Consider the following 24,103-nt stretch of genomic DNA (forward strand, 5'->3'; position numbering starts at 1 on the left):
TACGTACTGAAATGTCACCATCCCAACTCTCAACATTTTTGTCTTCTTATTTCTTTCTTTTCTGATATTGTTTAAAGATTATCAAGTTCAGCAAGGGATTAATTTTTGTTTGGGTATCAACATGCCTGGTGACCTTCCTATGAGGCACCTTGGGTTGATTACATTGCTATAGAATGGAGAGATAGGGACTTGGTTCTAATGTTATTGGGCCAGAAATCCCATAGGCCTAGCCTAATACTCTAGTGATATAGGTTTAAGATCCCCACCAAAGCAATTGGTGGAATTTAAGTTCAGGAAATAACCCTACAATATAAAACTAGTCTCAGTAATAGTGACCATGCAGTCAGCACTGTTGGTTTGTGGATCAGCAGCTAGCATTGCTGCCTTACAACACCAGGGACCAAGCTTCGATTCTACCCTCAGGTGACCATGTGTGTGGAGTTTGCACATTCTCTCCTTGTCTGTGTGGGTTTCCTCCAGGTGTCTTGGTTTCCTCCCAGAGTCCAAAGGTGTGCTGGTTAGTTGGATTGTACATGCTAAATTGCTCATTGTGTTCAGGGATATGCAGGATGGGTGGATTAGTGATGGGAAATGCAGAGTTATAAGGAGGTGGGTTTAGGTGGAGTCCTCTTTGGATGGTCAGTGTGGACTTGATGGCCCAAATGGCCAACTTCCACATTGTAGTGATTCTATGATTTGCTCATACTCTTGGGGAAAGTGAACACTGTCCTTACCTTGCCTAGCTTGTGACTCCAGACCTACAACTATAGACTTGACTCTGAAAACTGTCCTCTGAAAAGGCCCACTGAGTCACTCAGTTCAAGGGCAATTAGGGATAGGCAATAAATGCTGGTCTTGTCATTATGTTTTCATTGAAAGGATGAAAAAAGAAAATAAGTACAATTATAAACACTGTGGAATTGCCTGCATCATATATGAAGACCCGAAGCTGGCAAAGAGAATCCCCTAGATATTCTCATTGCTTTATGGAGAAAAGTGGAGGATATGAAAAGTAACTGGTGCAATAATTATGAGATACCTGCAGCACACTACAGGGTGAAATCATCCTCTTGTCTGATAGAGCTTTGGTGTGCTCACTCTTAAAAGTGGGCGGAGGGATGCATTACTATTTTCATACGAGTAAACAAGTGTGACTTCTGTAATTGTTACTCTCAGCTAACAGTGGGCGGAAGCCAATTATCATTGAAAAAACACAGCAGGTAGAGAGGGTTGCTGCACTTTAAGAGAAATGCAACAGCTTTGGTATGGAGATTTGGACTCATTTTTAAGGCACACAGCTCACTTTGATCTCTCAAAAATTGCAGCAACATACCAGAGTATAATGATCCACAGCCCAAGAACTGCAGTGTCAACTTACCACCCAATATTTCACCAACTCTAAACCAAAAGCTAAGTCATCTTCACATTTCAAAAAACAATCTTTCACATTTAGGTCCAGTATTTGCTGTATTTAATGTAGAGTTTTATTATCTCGAAAGTTAGTATTCCATTATTATGATAGTTGTTATCATGTATTAATTTTTTGTAACTGATAAATAGAAGTTAATGATTGAAAATTAAATGAATTCAGCTGGATGTAATATAATCTAAGTACTTTAATTAAAAAGGCAAAGTACAGTAGACCTTTCATTTTTGTTCTGGAAATTAACCCGATCTATATTCTGCAATAATTTGTAATTACAGTAAGTCCTGCTATAGCGCAGTAGTTCCATTCTCGTGCAATCCCAAGTTTTATAGCAGAATGGCCTGTATCGATGTGTTTAAATGTTCATGATGCTGTATTCTTTTATTATTTCATTCTCTAGTTTTATTTCAATGCTTGACTATCACTGTTATTATGAATAACAATTATGCTGGTCAGGTATACTGATAGAGTCATCAGAATTTGTCAGGGGATGATGTGTCAATAACCCAATTATCTACCTATTTGGTATTAACTAGATATTATTGTTTACTAGATTCCAAATGGGAGGATTGAAGTGCGTAGACAGAAGGGAACATCCTCATTGCACATTAGGAACATCAAGCCAAGTGACTCAGGAGCATATCATTGTGAAGCCACGAGTCCAATTGGACAAGATGAGAAAAGCATGCATTTGGATATTCAATGTAAGCTCAGCCCCTTAGTGGCAATGGACTGCATTTTCTTGTACTTTCTGCCATCTGTTTTAATGATGGACTTGAATTGTGAATTACTTTCCAAACATTCATACTCAGGGTGTGGCAAGTTCAGCAATTCTTCAGTTGTACTTGAAGATGTGGACATGAAGCATCTTCTTGAATGCCAACTGCTGCAGCCATTGTGACAAAGGCTCTCTCCCAGTACTTGGAGACAATAAGGACTGTAGATGCTGGAGGCCACAGTCAGTGGATGTGTAGCTGGAAAAAACACAACAGATCAGACAGCTTTGGAGGAGCAGAAGAGTTAACATTTCCGCCCGAAACTTTGACATTCCTGCTCCTCGGGTGCTGTCTGACCTGCTGTGCTTTTCCAGCTTCATATCTATTGACTCTCCATCAGTTACTGTTCGGTAGGAAGTAATGGCTTTTGATTCAGCAATCATTCACCACAAACTGAACTACACTGGCCATTAAAAAAAAAGTCCATTGATGAAATCTGGGAATTATTGGTGAGTCAGCATTTATTGCCCATCCTTAATGACCTCGAGGGGCATTTAGGAGGTGAAAGTGAGGACTGCAGATGCTAGGGGTCAGAGTCGAAGAATGTGGCGCTGGAAAAGCACAGCTGGTAAGGCAGCATCCGAGAAGCAGCAGAGTCAACATTTCAGCATAAGCCCTTCATCAGGAACAAGGCTTGTGAGTTGGGGGGCTGAGAGATAAATGGGAAGGGGGTGGGGCTGGGGGGAAGGCAGCTGAGAATGCCATAGGTAAATGAAGATGGGGAGAAGGCGATGTCGGAGAGGAGGGTGGAGCAGATAGGTGGGAAGGAAGGTGGACAAGTCGGAGCATTCAAGAGGGTGATGCCAAGTTGATCCCATGTAGTTGGAGGGTCCCAAGACAGAAGATTAGGCTTTCTTCTTCCAGGTGTCAGAGTTTGGTGATGGAACAGGCCCAGGACCTGCATGTCCTTGGCGGAGTGGGAGGGGGAGTTCAGCCACAGGGCGGTGGGGTTGGTCAGTGCGGGTGTCTCAGAGATGTCTCAGAGGGCCTTTAAGAGTCAACCCCATTGCTGTGGGTCTAGAATCATATGACAGCCAGACCAACTAAGATTGACAGATCATACAATCAAAATCACACAGTACAGAAGAGGCGCTTTAGCCTATCAAGTCTTTACCGCCAAATCTACACTAGTCCCTCTTTCCCTCACTGCACTCATAGCCTTGAATGCTATGGCACTTCAAGGGTTTATCCAAGTACTTTCTAAAGGTTGTGAGGTTTCCTGCCTCAGCTATCCTCCCTGGCAAGTATATTCCCAGCCCCTATCATCCTCTGGGTGAAAAGGTTTTTCCTCAACTCCTCTCCAGGATTCCTGAATTTCATATTAAAATTATGTCCCCTTGTAATTGACCTTTTGACTAAGGGGAACAGCTTTTTGCTATTTACAGAGGATCTCGATTATCCGGCATTCGATTAGCCAAATTTTGGATGATCTCAATACTTGGCTAACTATGTTATCCGTCATCCGATAATCCAGAATTTGATTAACTGATCGAAATACTCCCTACTCGTGTCCTTCGGATAATCAAGGTTCCTCTGTAATCTGTCCGTGCCTATTATAATCTCACTAACCTCTCTCTGGTCTCCTCTCAAATTTCTCTACTCCAAATAAAACAACCCGAGCTTATCCAGACCCTGCATATCGCTGATATGATCCATCCCGGGCAACATCCTGGTGAATGTCCTCTGCACCCTCTCCAGTGCAATCTCATCCTTCCTGTAGCGTGGTGACCAGAACTATACACACTCCTCTAGCTGTGGCTGAACCAAAGTTTTGTACAGCTCCAATATTACCTCCCTACTCTCAGAATCTCTGCTTCAAATGATAAAGGCAAACATCCTGTATTAATATTATTATTAACCTGTTCTGTCACCTGCAGGGATATGTGGATAAGCACAGATCTTCCTGTTCCTTCGAGCTTCTCAATGTCTTAACATTCATTGAATACGCCCTTGCCTTTTCCTTCTTCGAAAGTGCACTATTTCACATTTAACAGAAATAAGTTTCGTCTCCCACCGGTTTGCCCATCTGATCAGTCAGTTTATGTTCTTTTGTAGCCTCACACTTTCTTCCTCACTGTCAACCACCCAGTAACTGTTTGTGTCATCCACAAACTTATTTATCATCTCTGACCCTCCCCACCTCCACTCCTTACATTCTCATCTACTTATTTATGAATATTACAAATCATCAGGGACCAAGGACTGTTCCCTGTGGTACACCACTGGTCACCAGTCACACATACAGCCTTCTACCCCTACACTAATCTCTTGTCATGAAACCAATTTTTGATCCTATTTGTCATGTTGCCTGGATCCCATGAGCTTTTACCTTCTTTATCAGTTTCCTACGCGGACATTGTCAAAAACCTTTCTGAAATCCATATGAATGATATCAACTTCCCTACCCTCATCTAAATACTTGGGCACTTACTGGAAAGTTGCACTTAACTCATTAGGCAGGACTTCACTCTGACAAAGCCACGCTGACTATAATGAAGGGCTTATGGCTGAAATGTTGACTCTCCTGCTCCTCAGATGCTGCCTGACCTGCTGTGCTTTTCCAGTGCTGCACTTTTCCACACTGACTATCCCTGATCAAAACTTGTCTCTCTAAATGAAGGTTAATTTTCTACTTCACTATTTTTTCCAATGGTTTCCCTACCACTGATATCCTTCCTGAAAGCATATTGGTGAACCAGGTGGATTTTCCGAAAATTGACAATGGTTCAATGGTCATCGTTGGACTTATTGTTCCAGATTTGTTTTAGAATTCAAGTTTCCCCATCTGTCCAAAGTATTATCTGGGTTTCCAGGTTGATAGTCTACTGATAACAACACAAGTCTATTGCCTCCTCATATAAAAACTGTGATTTCAAAAGCAGATCAGAGGCTAGGAGTACTTCAGTAAATAATTCAGCTCCTGACTCCTCTCAGCCTATCTAATATCTGGAAGGTACAAGTCAACAATGTGGTAGAATGGTCCCAATTTGCCTGGTTGAGTTCTCGTGCATACAGGAGGAGAATATTCCATCATACTCTTAACTTGTGCACTGTAGATAGCTATTTGGCTGAGGAATCCAAAGCGAGTTACACACTGCAGAGATTCCCATCCCTGACTGCTCTGAGAGTCCCATCTGGCAACTTGTGCATTCTGTCCCTCCAATTTTGTAATATCAAAGACATGGGACATCAGAGACACAGCAAGCTTCTACATCAAACAAGATAATAATGATGAGATCTCCTGTACTTGAAACTCAGATTTGTTTGGCCTGAAGTTCCCAGTCAATTGTATTGTTCTTGGTTTCGTTCTGCCTCATTATCAGCTCAGCATATTATAGCTTTTTGTTTAACCCTTTGCTCTTGATTTGAAAAATATTGCCCAAACACGCAGCCTACCTGGAAAAACTGGGGTCTTCTGTTCATCAAAACCGTTTTGCAAGTCACTCAGAAAGCACCAATAGTTAGATTTAGTTTTCAGTGCAAGGACACTAACAGATATGTTCTGAAATGTTGGTGTGGCTTTTATTTCTAATTTAACTGGAACACCTAAGTACTGACTTCAGACCAGCGAATATGTTTGTATACTTTGTAAAAGTCATTTCCAAGCATTTAAAGTCAGTTTACTCACAGATGGTGATTTGCCACAGTGATTTTAAAATAGTATATGGACAAAGACATACAGCTGTACAGCACAGAAACAGACCCTTCAATCCAACTTGTCCATGCCGACCAGTTATCCTAAATAATCTAGTCCCATTTGCTAGCATTAAGCCCATATCCTCTAAACCATACCCATCCAGATGCCTTTTAAATATTGTAATTATACCAGCTTCCACCACTTCCTCTGGCAGCTTATTCCATACACGCACCACACTCTGCGTGAAACAATTGCCCTTCAGGTCCCTTTTAAATCTTTATCCTCTCACTTTAAACCAATACCCTCTAGTTTTGAACTCCCCCATCCTGGGAAAAAGACTTTGACCATTCACCCAATCCATGCCCCTCATGATTTTATAAACCTCTGTAATGTCATCCCTTAGCCTCCAACACTCCAGGGAAAATCACTGAAGCCCTACAGCGTGGAAACAGGCCCTTTGGCCCAACAAGTCCATACCGACTCTCCGAAGAGTAACCCACCCAGGCTCATTCCCCGCCCCTATTTACCCCTGATTATTGCACCTACACATCCCTGAACACGATGGACAATTTAGCGAGGCCAATTCACCTAACCTGCACATCTTTGGACTGTGGGAGGAAACCAGAGCACCTGGAGTAAACCCACGCAGACACAGGAAGAATTTGCAAACTCCACACAGACAGTCGCTCGAGGCTGGAATCTAACCCCGGTCCCTGGCGCTGTGAGGCAACAGTGCTAACCACTCAGCCACTGTGTCACCCCAACTATTCAGAATCTCCCTCTAGCTCAAACGTTCCAACCCACCCTAGCAATGTTTTTCTACAACCTCTACCATTGGGGAGAAGGTACAGAAGCCTGAACACACACACCAGCCGGTTTTGCAACATTTTCTACGCTATTATTGTTAGAATACTGAATGGACTCTCAAACTCTTAACATTCGCCTGTACCTGTGTTTTTGCTTTTGCTGATGTTTACCTATTAGTTATCTATGCTGATTAACTATGTTATCTGCCTGTGTTGCTCGCAAGACAAAGCTTTTCACTGTGCCTTGGTAAATGTGACAATAAATTCAATTCAATTCAATTCAACCTAATCTGAATTATCAATATCTTTTCTGCAGCAGCATCCTACACCTGCTCTTCCCACACACCCACCCTGCCCAAACTACAGCACTTCAGTTCAGCTCTGATGAAGAGTCATTTAAACTCAAAACATTAGCTTGCCCTCTCTCCATCAATACTGACTGACCCACTGTGATCTCCAGCATTGGTTGTTCAGACTACATTTGGAGTATTGTGCGCACTTTTGGGCCCCATATCTCAGGAAGGATGTACTGGCCCCGGAGCGTGTTCAGAGGAGGTTCACAGGAATGGTACCAGGAATGAAAAGCTTAACACATGAGGAACTTTCGAGGACTCTGGGTTTATACTCGATGGAGTTTAGAAGGATGAGAGAGGATTTAATTGAAACATATAGAATACTGAATGGCCTAGACGGTTTGGATGTTGGAATATCCTTCCATTGGTAGGAAAGACTAGGATTTGAGGGCACGCCCTTAGATAAAAGAGAAGACCTTTTAAAACGGAGATAAGGAGAAGCTTTTTCAGTCAGAAAGTGGTGAATCTATGGACTCACTGCCACAGAAGGCTGTGGAAGCCAGGTCATTGAGTGTATTTAAGACTGAGGTAGACAGGTTCTTGAGTGTGAAGGGGATCAAGGGTTACGGGGAGAAACCAGTAGAATGAGGTTGAGACTGATCAGCCATGATTGAATAGTGGAGCAGACATGATGGGCTGAATGGCCTAATTTCTACTCCTATGTCCTATGGTCTTATAGATTCCAATACCTGCAGTTATCTTCTCCAACATCCTTCGAAATATTTTCTGAACCCTTTCAAGTTTCATGAAATCCTTCTTGTAGCAGGGAGACCAGAAATGCACGCAATATTCCAACAGTGTCCTAACCTATATCCTGCACAGCTGCAACATGACCTCCCACTCCTATGCTCAACGCACTGACCAAAAAAGGCAAGCATATCAAACACCTTCTTCACTATCCTACGTGTCTTCTATGATAAGGCCATTATCAGATATGGCAGTCAAAATGCATCAAGTTAGCAGACTTAAATGCAGCAAGGACTATTTCTTAAAATAAAAATAAATTTGAAACAATTAAATTGGCCCAACTGAACCAGATCAACATACATCTGGCCTTTGAGGATATGCAAATGAGTTTTAAACAAGGAACCCAGTGAGAAATACTACATTTCAACGTGGGCAATATTTTTGCCTCAGTTTATGCTGGAATCTTCAATCCCGCCCAAGCACGATAGTCTCGATCCAATAATTCCTAACCTTTACGTCTCGACTAGTCTCATTTCACTCTGAAGTATTTTCCCCAATCAGGTTGGTCAGAGATGTTATTACACACCTCTGGTGAAAACTGACCTTCTGGTTCAGGGTACAGACACTACCATTGCATCACTTGAGCTCTCCCTTTACATTCGTACATTTGTTTTCTTCTCCTTTTATCTTGGCCCTTCAATTGGTTTAACAAGTGAAACTGAACTTTCCTCACAAAGTTGCATTTCTGAACAGACCCTCAGACAGCCACCATGTAGTAAGGAATGAGGCAAAGGGTTCAGTTAAATTCTTTGTCCGAAACAAGTCTCATTAAACTGTGTAACTTCAAACTGTGGTCATAATTTCCATGGAATACAGAACTAGGGCCTTGATGTGGAATAATTCAGGAGGTGCTGGCCTAGTGGTGTTATTGCTTAAACTCTTAATGTAGAAACCCAGCTGTTGTTCTGGGGGCCCAGGTTCAAATCCAACTATGACAGATAGTGAAACTTGAATTCAGTAAGCAATTAGAAATATGAGTCTAATGATGACCATGAGTTTATTGTTGGAAAAACTGATTTGGTTCACTCATGTCTTTCAGGGAAGGAAACTGTCATCTTTAGCTAATCTGACCTATGTGCAACTCCAGACCTACAGCAAAATGGATGACTCTTAACTGCCCTCAGGGCAATGAGGGATGAGCAATAAATGCTGGCCTATCCAGTGATGCCCACAACATGTGAATGGATAAAAGAAATCCTTAACAAACTCTGACAAGAATTGTGGGGAGCATAATTATTTTATACTCTCATCCTGCGTTCACTTTGTCCCTTTCGACCCAGTGAGGTTGGAGTTTGCAGACTCCAAGTCAAAATGTCTATGTTTAAGTGATTCTGATTTCTGATTTCCCCCCATCTCCCACTAATTTCTTTCTCTTTTTCCTAGACGCCCCCAAGTTTCTGTCAACTCAAGTGACCTATTACTCATGGGAAGGGAATTCAGTCAACATCAGCTGTGATGTCACAGCCAACCCTCAGGCTTCTATCCACTGGAAGAAGGAAGGTGTTGTTCTCTCTGACATCAATAAGTCTGACGTCAGTATTTACAAGAAAGGCACCAAGATCCTGCTGGAGGTGGGTAAGAGATTGTGTAAGAGATCAGGTTGCGAAAGTATGTAGCAGGTCTGAGCAGGAGGGACTTCTTGACAACTTAGATTCTCTTTACTCATTCGTCGGCATCCTCCTGGGAGAAAGTAAGGCCTGCAGATGCTGGAGATCAGAGTCAAAACGTGTGGCGCTAGGAAAGCACAGCAGGTCGGGCAGCATCCGAGGAGCAGGGCATAAGCCGTTCCTGATGACTCTCCTGTTCCATTGGCATCCCTCCTGTTCAGTATAGATCCTAAGCTCAGGAGTGTCTTCATTGACCCTCTTCTCTCTTCGACCATCACTCCTAATCTGAAATGCTGCTTTAAACCTATTGTATCGAGTCCAAATATCTGCTTCAGTTTACAGAGTCACAGAGCCATTTATCTCTCAACCCTGGAGGCTCCCTGCCTTCAGTCCTGATGAAGGGCTTTTGCCCGAAATGTAGATTTTCCTACTCCTCCGATGCTGCCTGACCTGCTGTGCTTTTCTAGCACCACTCAAATCTAGAGTCCCAGAATTATTATGCCATGGAACGTGGCCATTCAGCCTATTTCACTGATTCAGTGCCTTTTCCCAATAATCCCTGCTCACCACGTGGCTTGGAATCAAACTTTATTTTGGTGCTCTTCTTCCAAGCTCTTTGGGTTGTTCTATTATGTTGCAGGAGCTGTACAAATGCACTTTGTTGTTGTTAGATGATCATTTGGCGTTTTTTTCCAACTGTAGTTCTTGGCAGTGAAACAAGAGCCGAACATACTTGAGGGAACCTAATTTCTTTAAACTACACATCTCTTAACCCTTGGCTTCCTTTTCCTGATGATGTGACTGATGGGGGAAGGAACCAACCAATTAATTTTGGCATGTGTCACAACTCGTGAGGGTAACGTGCTAGAAACCAAATCCCATTTTCCCGGAGTCATTACAAAAGAAAAGGATTTTGTAAGAGTACGTGGAACTCCTCAATTTAATTCTTTCAGATCCAGCTTGACAAAACAAAAACAGAGACTGGGTTTCTGTACTTAATAAAAATTAATAATTGTTAGAAATAAATAGATCCTTATTACAATAGGTAATTATGAACAGTCAACATATAACTCTATTCGTTAACACTCTACCCCATATAATACACCCTGATACACATGCTCACAAGTAGACACAAGAACACGTGAGTGTGTTATGGGTGAAAAAAACACTGAGATCGCAGTTTAATAGTCCCTGTCCACAGACTGTCTTTTTGGTTTGTCAGTACCTGTGGCTCCTCAGACTCCCTTCTCTAGGCACTTTCATTGGTGTGTAGAAGGCACAGAATGACTAGTTCACAGATTATATAGTCTCTGATTTTTTTGGTTAAGAGCCACAGTTCACAGCAACTGATGAAGGTGAATAAATTGGCTTCCTTCAGGCTTGAGATTTTTTTTGACTGTAGCATGGGTGGCACAGTGGTTAGCACTGCTGTCTCACAACATCAGAGACCCGGGTTCAATTCCTGCCTTGGGCAACTGTCTGTGTGGTGCTTGCATGTTCGCCCTGTGTCTGTGTGGGTTTTCTCCCACAGTCCAAAGATAGGCAGGTTAAGTGAATTGGCCATGCTAAATTTGCCTGTAGTGTAGGGGGGTTGGTGTGGACTTGTTGGGCTGAAGGGCCTGTTTCCACACTGCAAGTAACCTAGCATCAAAAGAACAGTTCCTTACTTTTCAGAGGTCATATGGCTTTTGACAAACATGCCCACATACACGCAAACTCTGATTTCTTGGGAACCAGTCATATAGCTGTTAGCAGAAAACCTTTGCAACCGGCAACTTGTCAACACTTCAGAGACCAATTGGCTACTTGTTGTCAGCTGAATCTTCCTTCGTTCAATCTTTTGGTTGCAGCTTATGTGTAGTACCTTTCCCCACTGTTTGAACAAATAGCAGTGTAAACATTACTTACAATCAGCATCAGGTAAGTTGCCATTAAAAAGTGCAGCGATACATTTCAAATACTTGATTTTTAAAATAATCTTTCACATTTCAGTCCACAATTAAAAATAAACAAAAAAGAAAAGATACAGTCTTCATGCATGATTTCCCTGCACTTCACACGATCTAGGAGATAGTGAGGACTGCAAATGCTGGAGATCAAAGTCAGAAAGAATGTTGCTCGAAAAGCACAGCTGATCAAGCAGCATCCATCTACCTATGGCCTTCCTAGCTACATTCCCCACAGCCCCACACTCCTCCTTATTTCATATTCAACCAGAATATTCCATGACCATATCGATTCATTGTATCTCATGCATATTCGCGGTATGGGCCCATTTGCCAGTTATCATTCTTTTAAAATGGTACAGCACAACAAAAGGTCCTTTGGCCCATTATACCTGTGCCAACCATGATGCCATCCCAAACACAGAACTAATCTCATCGGTCTGCACGTTGTCCATAACCCTGTATCCCCTAACTGGTCATGTGTCTTTTATCAGTGACCTCTCATTATTAATACAGCTGCCAGTGGAAAAGATTTGTACTTATTTGTTTTTTTGAAAGTGTCAGCCTTGACTCAGTCGATAATCTATTTGCTTTTTCAATCACAAGTCTCTGGGTTCAAGTCCCATTCCAGAAATGTAAGCACAAAAATCACGGCTAACTTTTCAGTTCAGTTCTGCAATATCTGAGTTGACATCTTTCTAAAGACCTTCAACTGAGGCCCAAACTGGTTCGACATAGAAGATCCTATGACAATGTTTTGAAGACGAGCAGAGGGTTTATCCCCCTCCTCCACACAGTCAATATTTCGTTTAATCAAAATCACAAAACACAGATTTTCTTGGCCATCTGCCACGTTCATAATTGTGGGAGTTCACTGTGTGAAAATTGGCTGAAGTTTCTTACATTGTAATAATGCCTAAACTTCAAAAAGTGTTTACTTAACTGGAAGCACTTTGAGATGTCAGCACTTTTTATTTCATGTCAAAACGTTCACATTATGGAACATTTATTAAACCTCTCCTCCAAAGAACAATACTTCCAGCTTCTCTTGCCTTATCATGAATAAAGTGTGGACCAAAAGCTATGTCTTTGAGTCCAAATCTTGCTTTTTCCTATCGTAGTTTTGATCCACTTATCTCGGAACTCTCAGTAACGATATTAAGAACAACAACGTCCCATTATCCAGCATTTTTAACCTAGCTACAAGTCCATGGTGATCAAAGTCTCAACTTCTCACAATGGCATATCAGTCCACTCTAAATGACTCTGGACATTAACATTTTCTGCCTTATTTAGGCTAATTTCATCATTCTGCAGTAAACCAGTGTGTATAAGTGGAGTTGGCTGATGGAGTTTAATTTAAATACATGTGAGGTGTTGCATTTTGGTAAGGCAAATCAGAGCAGGACTTCCACAGTCAGTGGTATAATGGTAGGGCCTGCTGAGTCTTAAAGACAAAAAGAGATCTAAGGGTACAGTTTCATTGTTCCTTGAAAGTTGACTCACATTTAGGCAGGGTGGTGAAGAAGACTTTTGGTATGCTTGCTAACATCGGTCAGAGGATTGAGCATAGCATTTGGGACATCTTATTGCAGCTGTACAAGACATTGGTAAGACCACATTTAAAGTATTGCATGTAGTTCTGGTTACCCTACTATAGAAAGTACAGTACATTGTTAAAGTAGAAAGAGGGCAGAAAAGATTGATTAGGATGCTACCTGACTGGAGGATTTGCAGAGTAAGGAGAAGTTGAATAGGCTGGGACTTTTTTCCCTGGTGTGTAGGAGATGGAGGAGTGTCCTTATAGAGGCCGATAAAATTATGAGAGTGTTACAACACAAGGTAAACTCTCTTGCTTAATTTAAAACCCAGAAAATATTTATCCAATGAAGTTATCTGTAAAAATTCAAGTGGCCAAGAACTACGTAAAGTACACATGCTCACAAGTAGGCACAAGAACACGTGAGTGTGTTACGGCTGAAAAAATCACTGAGAAGGCAGTTTAATAGTCCCTGTCCACAGACTGTCTTTTTGGTTTGTCAGTACCTGTGGCTCCTCAGACTCCCTTCTCTAGGCACTTTCATTGGTGTGTAGAAGGCACAGAATGACTAGTTCATAGATTATAAAGTCTCTGATTTTTTTGGTTAAGAGCCACAGTTCACAGCAACTGATGAAGGTGAATAAATTGGCTTCCTTCAGGCTTGAGATTTTTTTTGCCTGCGGCATGGTGGCACAGTGGTTAGCACTGCTACCTCACAGAACCAGAGACCTGTGTTCAATTCCTGCCTCAGGCACCTGTCTGTGTGGAGTTTGCACATTCTCCCTGTGTCTGTGTGGGTTTCCTCTGGGTGTTCTGGTTTTCTCCCACAGTCCAAAAATGTGCAGGTCAGGTGAATTGGCCATGCTAAATTGCCCGTAGTGTTAGGTGAAGGGGTAAATGTAGGGGAATGGGTCTGGGTGGATTGCTGTTTGGAGGGTTGGTGTGGACTTGTTGGGCCAAAGGGCCTGTTTCCACACTATAAGTAATCTAATCTAAAGTATAACAGAGAATAATTAACTAACCACTATTTACAATTTATTTCTCCAACCTATCTTTACCTTCCCTTCTATAATACTAGTCCAATAAACTTCCCAATTAAGATTTACAAAACAACACTTTTTATCTCAAACCCAGGCAGCTGTACGTTCTTGTCTTTGGATCTTCATGTGTCATCTTTTCTCCTGGTTAGGAATTTCTGCATTACAGGTTACTGATCGAAAAGTTACTTTTAAGAGAGATAATTTTTCAAGCAGTCTGTTACATGATAGAACTTGGCAGTTCTCCTCTCAACTGTTCAATTCTCCCCCACTCTTGTACCCCAGAGCATTGGATTGTATCATTAGCTTTTAAGATTGTCAATATACTCAATTCAAACTTGATTGGAAATTGGTATTTTTTCAGGGTATAATTTAAACTGATTGGCCAAATTCAAATCTGTTCTTATCTCCAGGCAACAGACTAATCGAGTTGTTGAACTCAGTGTTATATTGTTGCCTTATTGAAACACTTAGTGCTGTGTCTGGTAGTTCTGCTGCTTTTAACTCTCTTAACGGTACACCCACCTCTTCATAACAAGAGGCACTGAGAAGCTAACATCTTTTCCTCAAGCTAAGGGAGTCTAAAACTAGAGGGCACAGGTTTAAGGTAACAGGGAAGAGATGCAAAAGCTCCAGAGGGGCAATTTTTCACACAGAGGATGGTAAGTGTCTGGAATGGCCTGCCAGAGGTCGTGGTGGAAGCAAATATAATTTAGTCATTTAAGAAACATTTAGAAAATAAAACATGGATGGGACTGGTATGGAGGGATATGGACCAAATGCAGGCAAATGGGACTAGATTTTTGCAAGGTTTGTGAAGGTTTGTAGCTCATGTTGAGGTTTAGGGTGCAGGTTTGCTCGCTGAGCTGTAGGTTTGATATCCAGATGTTTCATTACCTGGCGAGGTAACATCATCAGTGGCGACCTCCAAGTGAAGCGAAGCTGTTGTCTCCTGCTTTCTATTTATATGTTTGTCCTGGATGGGGTTCCTGGGGTTTGTGGTGATGTCATTTCCTGTTCATTTCCTGAGGGCTTGATAGATGGTATCTAGATCTATGTGTTTGTTTATGGCATTGTGGTTAGAGTGCCAGGCCTCTAGGAATTCTCTGGCATGTCTTTGCTTAGCCTGTCCCAGGACAGATTAATTATGAGAACTCGGTGATATAGGCAAGTTGGGCTGAAGGGCCTGTTTCCATGCTGGAAACCTCTCTGTCTCTGTAAATGTGTGCCCTCTTGGTAGCTACATCTCTGATGTTTGTTTAGACTTCCCTCAAGTACCAACCAGCTGCTATTGAAGAACTAAGAAGGTAAAGTTTACATAACTCAGATCATTAGAGCAGTGCCCTCATCTTGATTAGAAATGTTTGCTGAATTGCATCGAACTTTAAACCATAGGAATAGGTTATTCCACTTGGTTGTTCAATATTGCTGTTTATGCTCCACGTAGCCTCGTACCATTTTGTTTCAATTTGTCCTATCAGTATAATCTTCAATTCTTTTCTCCCAGGCATACTTATCTAGGAGGGGTTCCATTTAAATGTTTCTCTGTTAATTGCCTTAACTGAAATGACTCTACAGAGGCTAGTATCCTGTCACCAAGTCAACCTTTATTTACACATGGAGAGTCCTTAACTCTGATCCAGCTCCCTCAGAGCAGCTGTCAGATTCAACACGATGTCTGGCATTCCTGTTTGTACCTGTCAGCCAGGGCTCCCTGCTTGGACCAGATTAACAGCCCTGATCAGGGAACTCATGCTCTATGAGGTCCAGCTAGCCAACCTCATTATAATCACTGCATTAATTATGCTGAGTTTCCCTATGGGGAAATTAGACCGGACGCAACATCTAGGGTCAAATCTGTTGGTGCACTTGTGTAAGGGTTCTCAACGCCCTTTCTAATCCAAGCCAGATTGTCTTTCAGTCTGTGAGGGTAGGGCTAGGTGTTGAAACAAACAAAGAACACAGAAGGGCCTTTTAATGAAAGTACTTCCACTCTCAAATGAATTGAAATGAATAAATCAACAGTTTTCAGAAAATTTGACTTTACTCCAAGTAGGTACAATGCATTAGGCATGAATAGGGCTCTTTGATCTCCACCTGTGAGAGCACTCCATGTTATTGCAGTTCTTCCCTAAGATTAATTGCCAGGTTAGTGAAAAGGCAACTTTCAATCTTACTCCTAAATAAAAACAGAAAGTGCTGTGAAGAATCCACATTTCTGATAGCATTGGTGGAGACGGAAAGACAGTCACCATTTCAAGTCAATGGCTTTTTATCACAATTGCTTTTCCCCATTTCGAATGAAAATTTGAAAACTGGAAGCTTTGATGTTTTGAGTTTCTCTGTAGGTGCTGAGTCTCTCTCACCTGTTTTGATTTCAGACTTCCATAATCCGTAGAATTTTGCTTTTGTTTCAAAATTGCTGTTACTGTTCTGTTATAAACAGCATTTAAATATTTCCCAGTGTTTCGAAGCGGGAATGTATAAATTGACTTAATTATGGTAATCACAGCCCACTGTGGAAATTGCTGCAAATCATTATTATCAACCCACATATAAGGGAGACACTGAACCATTCTAGGCTGTCGTTCACTTACAATGTTGAAGTTTTATAGTTTTAACCAGCTCAGTTCTGGTCCAGGAAAAACAAGAGAAGGGCTTAGAATTCATACAGTGTGGAAACAGGCCATTTAGCCCAACAAATCCATACCAAAAAGTATCCTACCCAAACCCATTCCTTTATTACTCTACATTTCACCTCACTAATGTATCTGGCCTACACATCACTGAAAGGTTTGGGCAATTTAGCATGGCCAAGTCACCTAATCTGCACATTTTAGGACTGTGGGAAGAAACCAGAGCACCCAAAGGAAATCCTCACAGGCACAGGGAGAATGTGCACGGGTAGGCTAGAATTGAACCCAACTCCCTGGTTCTGTAAGGCAGCAGCACTGAGCCACTGTGCCACCACAATCTTAGGGCTCTGTAGAGAAAATTCACAGTCATATTCCTTGACACTCGACTGTTTCAGAAATGTAAAAATATAGTGTCATAACCACTTGGAACTGAGATGAAAATTAGTTTCGTCATTGAAGGCATTGTTAATTTTCTGAATATTCTATCGAGAGAACTGTGGATGATGATTTGTTGTGTCTGGTTAAGAGAGGGATCAGAAGACTTTCAGATATGAAGGGAATTACCCTTAAAACCAAAGAGCTATGCAGCACAGTCACTAATTCAAAAACAATCACTGAATTAATCTATTATCAATTTCCAGCACTTCACCATCACCTGGTATGCCTTGGCATCTCAAGTGAACATTAAAATGTTTCTTTAGTGTTAAGAGGGTTTTTGCCTCCACCACTCTCAATGGTATTGAGTTCCAGATTCCTGCCACCTTCTGGGTAGAAAAATGTTTTTTTTTTCTAATACCCTTCGAAATCTCTTGTCCCTTATCTTAAACCTGTGCCTCCTGGGCATTAGTTCCCATACCAAGGGAAAAAAGTTTCTTCCTGCCTACGCTCTCTGTGCTCCTCAAATTTTTTTTGTATCTCAATCGTGCCCCCTTTCAATCTCCTCTCCTCTAATGAAAACAAGATTAGAGTGATGCTAGAAAAGCACAGCAGGTCAGGCAGCATCCGAGGAGCAGGAAATCAACATTTCAGGCAAAAACCTTTCAACTTAGAGGCATAGAGTCATAGAGATGTACAGCATGGAAATAGACCCTTTGGTCCAACCTGTCCACGCTGACCAGATATCCCAACCCAATCTAGTCCCACCTGTAAGCACCCGGCCCAAATCCCTCCAAACCCTTCCTATACATATACCCTTCCAAATGCCTCTTAAATGTTGCAATTGTACCAGCCTCCACCACATCCTCTGGCAGCTCATTCTATATACGTACCACCCTCTGCATGAAAAAGTTGCCCCTTAGGTTTCTTTTATGTCTTTCCCCTCTCACCCTAAACCTATGCCCTCTAGTTCTGGACTCCCCACCCCAGGGAAAAGATTTTGTCTATTTATCCTATCCATGCCCCTCATAATTTGTAAACATCTATAAGGTCACTTTGCAGCCTCCAACGCTCCAGGGAAAACAGCCCCAGCCTGTTCAACCTCTCCCTATAGCTCAAATCCTCCAACCCTGGCAACATCCTTGTAAATCTTTTCTGAACCCTTTCAGGTTTCACAACATCTTTCCAATAGGAAGGAGACCAGATAGGAAGGCCTAACCAATGTCCTGTACAGCTGCAACATGATCTTCCTACTATGTACTCAATACTCTGACCAATAAAGGAAAGCATACCAAATGCCTTCTTCACTGTGACTCCACTTTCAAGGAGCTATGAACCTGCACTCCAAGGTCTCTTTGTTCAGCAACACTCCCTAGGACCTTACCATTAAGTGTATAAGTCCTGCTAAGATTTTCTTTCCCTAAATGCAGCACCTCGCATTTATCTGAATTTAACTCCATCTGCCACTTCTCAACCCATTGGCCCATCTGATCAAGATCCTGTTGTAATCTGAGGTAACCCTCTTTGCTGTCCACTACACCTCCAATTTTGGTGTCATCTGCAAACTTACTAACTGTACCTCTTATGCTCGCATCCAAATTATTTACGTAAATGACAAAAAGTAGAGGACCCAGCACCGATTCTTGTGGCACTCCACTGGTCACAGGCCTCCAGTCTGAAAAACAACTATCCACCACCACCACCCTCTGTCATCTACCTTTGAGCCAATTCTGTATCCAAATGGTTAGTTCTCCCTGTATTCCGTGAGATCTATCCTTGCTAATCAGTCTCCCATGGGGAGCATTGTCGAATGCCTTACTGAAGTCCATATAGATCACATCTACTGCTCTGCCCTCATCAATCCTCTTTGTTTCTTCTTCAAAAAACTCAATCAAGTTTGTGAGACATGATTTCCCACGCACAAAGCCATGCTGAGTATCCCGAATCAGTCCTTGCCTTTCCAAATACATGTTTATTCTGTCCCTCAGGATTCCCTCCAACAACTTTCCCACCACTGAGGTCAGCATCACTGGTCCATAGTTCCTTGACTTGTCTTTACCGCCCTTCTTAAACAGTGGCACCACGTTTGCCAACCTCTAGTCTTCCGGCACCTCACCTGTGACTATCGATGATACAAATATCTCTAGCTTCCCACAGAGTTCTCGGGTAAACCTGATCAGGTCCTGGGGATTTATCCACCTTTAATCATTTCAAGACATCCAGCACTTCCTCCTCTGTAATCTGGACATTTTGCAAGATGTCACCATCTATTTCCCTACTGTCTATATCTTCCATATCCTTTTCCACAGTAAATAATGATGCAAAATATTCATTTAGTGTCTCCCCCATTTTCTGTGGCTTCACACAAAGGCTGCCTTGCTGATCTTTGAGAGCCCTATTCTCTCCCTAGTTGCCCTTTTGTCCTTAACATATTTGTAAAAACCCTTTGGATTCTCCTTAATTCTATTTGCCAACGATATCCCTTGTCGCCTTTTTGCCCTCCTGATTCCCTCTTAAGTACATTCCTACTTCCTTTATCTTCCTGATGAAGGGCTTTTGCCCGAAACGTCAATTTTTTTCTGCTCCTCGGATGCTGCCTGGCCTGCTGTGCTTTTCCAGCACCACTCTAATCTTGACTCTAATATCCAGCATCTGCAGTACCCATTTCTGTCTAAGGGAAACAACCTCAGTCTGTCCAGTCTCTCTTCATCACTGAAATTCCCCAGCCCACAGCAACATCCTGGGGCATCTCCTCTGCCCCTTCTTCAGTGCTATCTCATCCCTCCTATAGTTCAGATTCTAGAACTGCACACAATATTGTCTCTGCAGCCTACCCAACATTTTTTTGCTGAACTGAGGGACCTGGGGACAGAAGAGCAAGGTGCAGCTGAAGTAGAAGAACAATCCCCATTGCACAAAATAGTGGACCAGGAAAATTGTAAAAGGTGCAGCAATTTGTGGGTTAGGAGCATAGGCTATCCATGAGTCTCACTGAACTGATGGAAAAAGGTGTCACTAGTTTTCCATGTATTGAGTTGAACTGGATTAGCTTTATTGTTACTCAAATGAGTACAGGGAAAAGTTTATAAGTCACCACTGATAGCACCATCTTGGGTACAGAGTACCTCGGTACAATCCTTAGTTGCAAAATTGAAAAATGAAGAAAAAATAGTTGTATCCCAGCTATACACAGTATAACTCTCCATCAGAAAAACACAAGAGCCCTTCAATGTACTTCCAGGGAGGGAATATGCTGCTCCAATTTGTCCTGGCCAACACGAGACTGTCCCATAATAGGATTTACAATGAGCTGGGGAACATAGGATAGTCTATTTACTTACCATAGAACATAGAACATTACAGCGCACTACAGGCCCTTCGGCCCTCGATGTTGCGCCGCCCTGTCATATTCATCTGAAGCCCATCCCACCTACACTATTCCATGTACGTCCATATGCCTGTCCAATGATGACTTAAATGCACTTAAACTTGGCGAATCTACTACCGTTGCAGGCAAAGCGTTCCATACCCTTATTACCATAGAAAGCTGAATTAAAATATTATGGACACATTTAATGGAAGCTACATATGTGCACGATGGGGGAAGGGACAGAAGGATAGTTTGATGAAGAGAAAAATAGTACAGACCAGAGTATTTAAATGGCCTGTTTCTGTGGTATAGGATTCTAAGTAATATTATTTCAGGACTGTTGGCAAGACAACCTAAAGACAGGGATCATAATTATGAGATAGTCCCCAATAAATTCAGGAGAATTTTTTTAAGCAGAGAACAGTTGGATTGGTGATCTTATCAAAACAGACAAGACCTGAATGGGACTTGAGAGTGTGGAGAAAACGTTCTTATTCACAGAGGGAGAGAAACATAAAACAGATAACAATGGCCATTTAATTTGTCCTAAATCATTGGGAAAATATTAGAATCCATTATAAAGGATATAATAGCTAAAAAAAAAACTTTGAGTTAGACTGAATTTTGATCAACAAAGGAGCCAGATATTATGGGTGCAGTCAGGCAGGTTGAACTGAGGCCACAGCCAGATCAATCATAAATTTTTGTAATACGAAAAGCCTCAGAAATCCACAATGATCCAGTTCTGTTCCTAAGCCCTTTGAATGTGGAATTTTCTATTATAAGGAGTAGCTGAGATGAGAACCAAGGAATCATTGAAGGAAGCTAGGTAAATAAACTAGGAAACTATGGGCGTGGTGGTGTTGTCGCTGGACTGTTAATCCAGAGACCCAAGTAATGTTCTGGGGACCTGAGTTCAAACCTTGCCACGAGAAATGGTGGAATTTGAATTCAATAAGAAATATGGAATTAAGGGTCGAAGGTTGACCATTGCTGCTTATTGGGTAAAGCCTACCTGGCTCGCTAATGTCATTTAGAAATGAAAATTGCCATCCTTACCTGATCTGACCTACATGTGACTGGAGACTCACAGCAATGTGGTTGACTCTTAACTGCCCTCTGAGCAATAGGATTGAGCAATAAATGCTGACCTAGCCAGTGACATCCTCATCCAATGAATAAAAATAAATAAATATGGGAGACAGGAATAGATGATATGGTGACAGAATATGATGAAGCAGAGAAGGTAATGCTGATTGTGGGCTAGCTGGTGTTTATCTGCTTGCGTTCCATTGATCAGTCTGGATTTTGAGTGAGCCCCTTTAATGTAATTTAGAGGAAGTGTAACTATCCTTCGAAGGCAACGGTTTGCATTCCTTTTATTTGCACCTTCACTTTCCTAATGACATCGACTCCAATTTGTGTTCTCAACTCAAACAAAGTGATTAAATCAAATTATTATGAGGGAAGCAGCTTTGGCATTGTTTTAATAATGAAATGGTTATCATGCTAATCTAATTATTTCAGGGTCATTAGAGGGGTATAATGAAGCTAAATGCCATTCCATCTTTTCGCTGTTGTTCTTCTAATGAAGTTCAGGGCATTAAGACATTATCTCATTTTGTAAACTGAATGGTACCTTTCAGGAGATTATTTTGGGATTGTAAGTGCTCATTAATGTCTTGGAGATTTTTAAAATTTTATTCATTCATGATATCTGGGCACCATAGGCTGGCCCAACATTCATTGCCCTTCCCAAGTTACTCTTGAGAAGGTGGTGGTGAATTGCCTTCATGAACCAGCACAGTACATATGCTGTGGGTAGACCCACAATGGCATTAGGGAGAGAATTTCAGGATTTTGACTCAGTGACACAGAAGGAACTGTGATATAATTTCCAAGTCGGTAGTCCTGTGACCGGCAACGTTAACTTTACTTTCTCGCCACTGATGCTGCAAGACCTGCTGATTTTTCTCAGCAATTTCTGTTTGTTTCTGATTTCTGGCACCTGCTACTCTTTGGTGTTTTTCTTCCTTTCTAAATGGAAGTGGTTGTGAGTTTGGAAGGTAAAGTCCAAGGATCTTTGGTGAATTTCTGCAGGGCACCTTGTAGATGGTACACACTGCTGCTACTGAGCGTCAGAGGTGGAGGGAGCAGATGTTTGTAGATGTGATGCCAGTCAAGTGGGCTGCTTTGTCTTTGATGGTGTCAAGGTTCTTGAGTGTTGTTGGACCCATCCAAACAAGTGGGGAGTATTCCATCACACTCCTGAGTTGGTTAAAAATCACACCAACACCAGGTTATAGTCCAACAGGTTTAATTGGAAGCACTAGCTTTTGGAGTGCTGTTCTTTCATCAGGTGGACAGCCACCTGGTGAAGGAGGAGTGCTCTAAAAGGTAGTGCTTCCAAATAACCTGTTGGATTATAACCTGGTGTTGCATGATTTTTAACTTTCTACACTCCCGTCCAAAATCGGCACCTCCATTTAATGACTCCTGACTTGTGTCTTGTTCATGGAGGATAGGTTGAGGGAGTCAGGAGGTGAGCCACTTGCCACACTATTCCTAGCCTCTGACCTGGTCTTGTATTTGCATGGATAGACCAATTCAGTTTCTGGTCTATAGTAATCTCCAAGGGTGTTGTCTTCATAAATTGTTAAATCAGCTGCATATTTGATATTCCTACATATACAGGGGTGAATATTGTCCTCTCTTCTCCAAAGGAAATGAAAAAGTACCTCAGGGGATACATAAAGTTGCCATAGTCTTACCAGACCATCGGGCTGCTCTTTCACTTGAGAGGGATGACTGGTGGTGGCTTAACCTAAGGGTCACCACACCTCAGGAGAGGAGGAGAAGGCACACCCTTCATGGTAACCCCAGCTGGTGTGGGAATTGAACCCATGCTGTTGGCATTGTGGATCAGTTACCTCGTAAACTGAGCTAACTGAAACACAAAGTTAGACTCAGTTTTGTCCAAACTCACTGTCATCCCATGCCATACCCTTTGCTCTCCCCCCTCTCTACAAACTCATCTAGTATCTACCATGGAAATAGCTTGAGACGTGATGACATCATACAATTTAATGTCTGTTAATGTCATTACAGCATTAATTTCCCATTCGGGTTAATAAAGCAAATTATTGAAAAATGATTGAAATTTATAAATTATTGAAATTCCTTCAACCAATCCCTTATGCAAATATTTGTATTCTAAACTCTTTGATAGATTTGGCAGTTCTTTTATAGCTTTGACAGTTTCAATGAACTCAGCCATATCTTTGCCATATCCTTGCTTACTTTTTGTAATCCCAAAAGGTAATAGACCCATGGGAGAGACCAAGTGGAATTATCACTAGGCTATTAATCCAGAGACTCAGGTACTTGGGACCTGGGTTTGAACCCTGTCTTTGGAATCTGAATCCAATTCTTTAAAAAAATCAGGAATCAAGATTGTAATGGTGATGATTGTTGGAAAAACTCCTTCTGGTTGTCCAATGCCCATTAGGGAAGCAATCTGCCAACTCTAGCCAGTCTGGCCTACATGTGACTCCAGACACACAGCAGCATGGTTCACTCTTCACTCATCTCTGAAATGGCCTAGCAAACCATTCAATACTAACAATTATATGTGGACTACAGAGGCAATAATTTATCTCCCCACCACCTTCTCAAGAGACAGACTATAAACACTGGCCCAGACAGCGTCGCTCATAATCAATGACTGATAATTAAAAACTCACCTGCAGAGCACCAGAGTCACCTTAATGCAGCAGATCCCACTTCCTCTTACTCAAGGAAGAAACAAACCATAGGTCTATCTCCCCTGACAGATCAGGTATCCTGG

At 41.9% G+C, this 24,103-nt stretch overlaps 1 protein-coding gene across 2 annotated transcripts in view; it reads left to right on the plus strand.

Moving 5' to 3' along the window:
* LOC140486503 (neural cell adhesion molecule 2-like) overlaps positions 1 to 24,103 on the plus strand; it is a 1,585,952-nt gene that overhangs the window by 1,208,957 nt on the left and 352,892 nt on the right. For both annotated transcript variants that reach the window (XM_072585745.1, XM_072585744.1), the window contains exons 9-10: positions 1,980 to 2,130; positions 9,129 to 9,316. In XM_072585745.1, the coding sequence (XP_072441846.1) occupies positions 1,980 to 2,130; positions 9,129 to 9,316 (339 nt within the window). The remainder of the gene's footprint in view (positions 1 to 1,979; positions 2,131 to 9,128; positions 9,317 to 24,103) is intronic.

The sequence above is a fragment of the Chiloscyllium punctatum genome, chromosome 15 (genome assembly GCF_047496795.1).
Source record: "Chiloscyllium punctatum isolate Juve2018m chromosome 15, sChiPun1.3, whole genome shotgun sequence".
In the NCBI taxonomy this organism is placed as follows: Eukaryota; Metazoa; Chordata; class Chondrichthyes; order Orectolobiformes; family Hemiscylliidae; genus Chiloscyllium; species Chiloscyllium punctatum.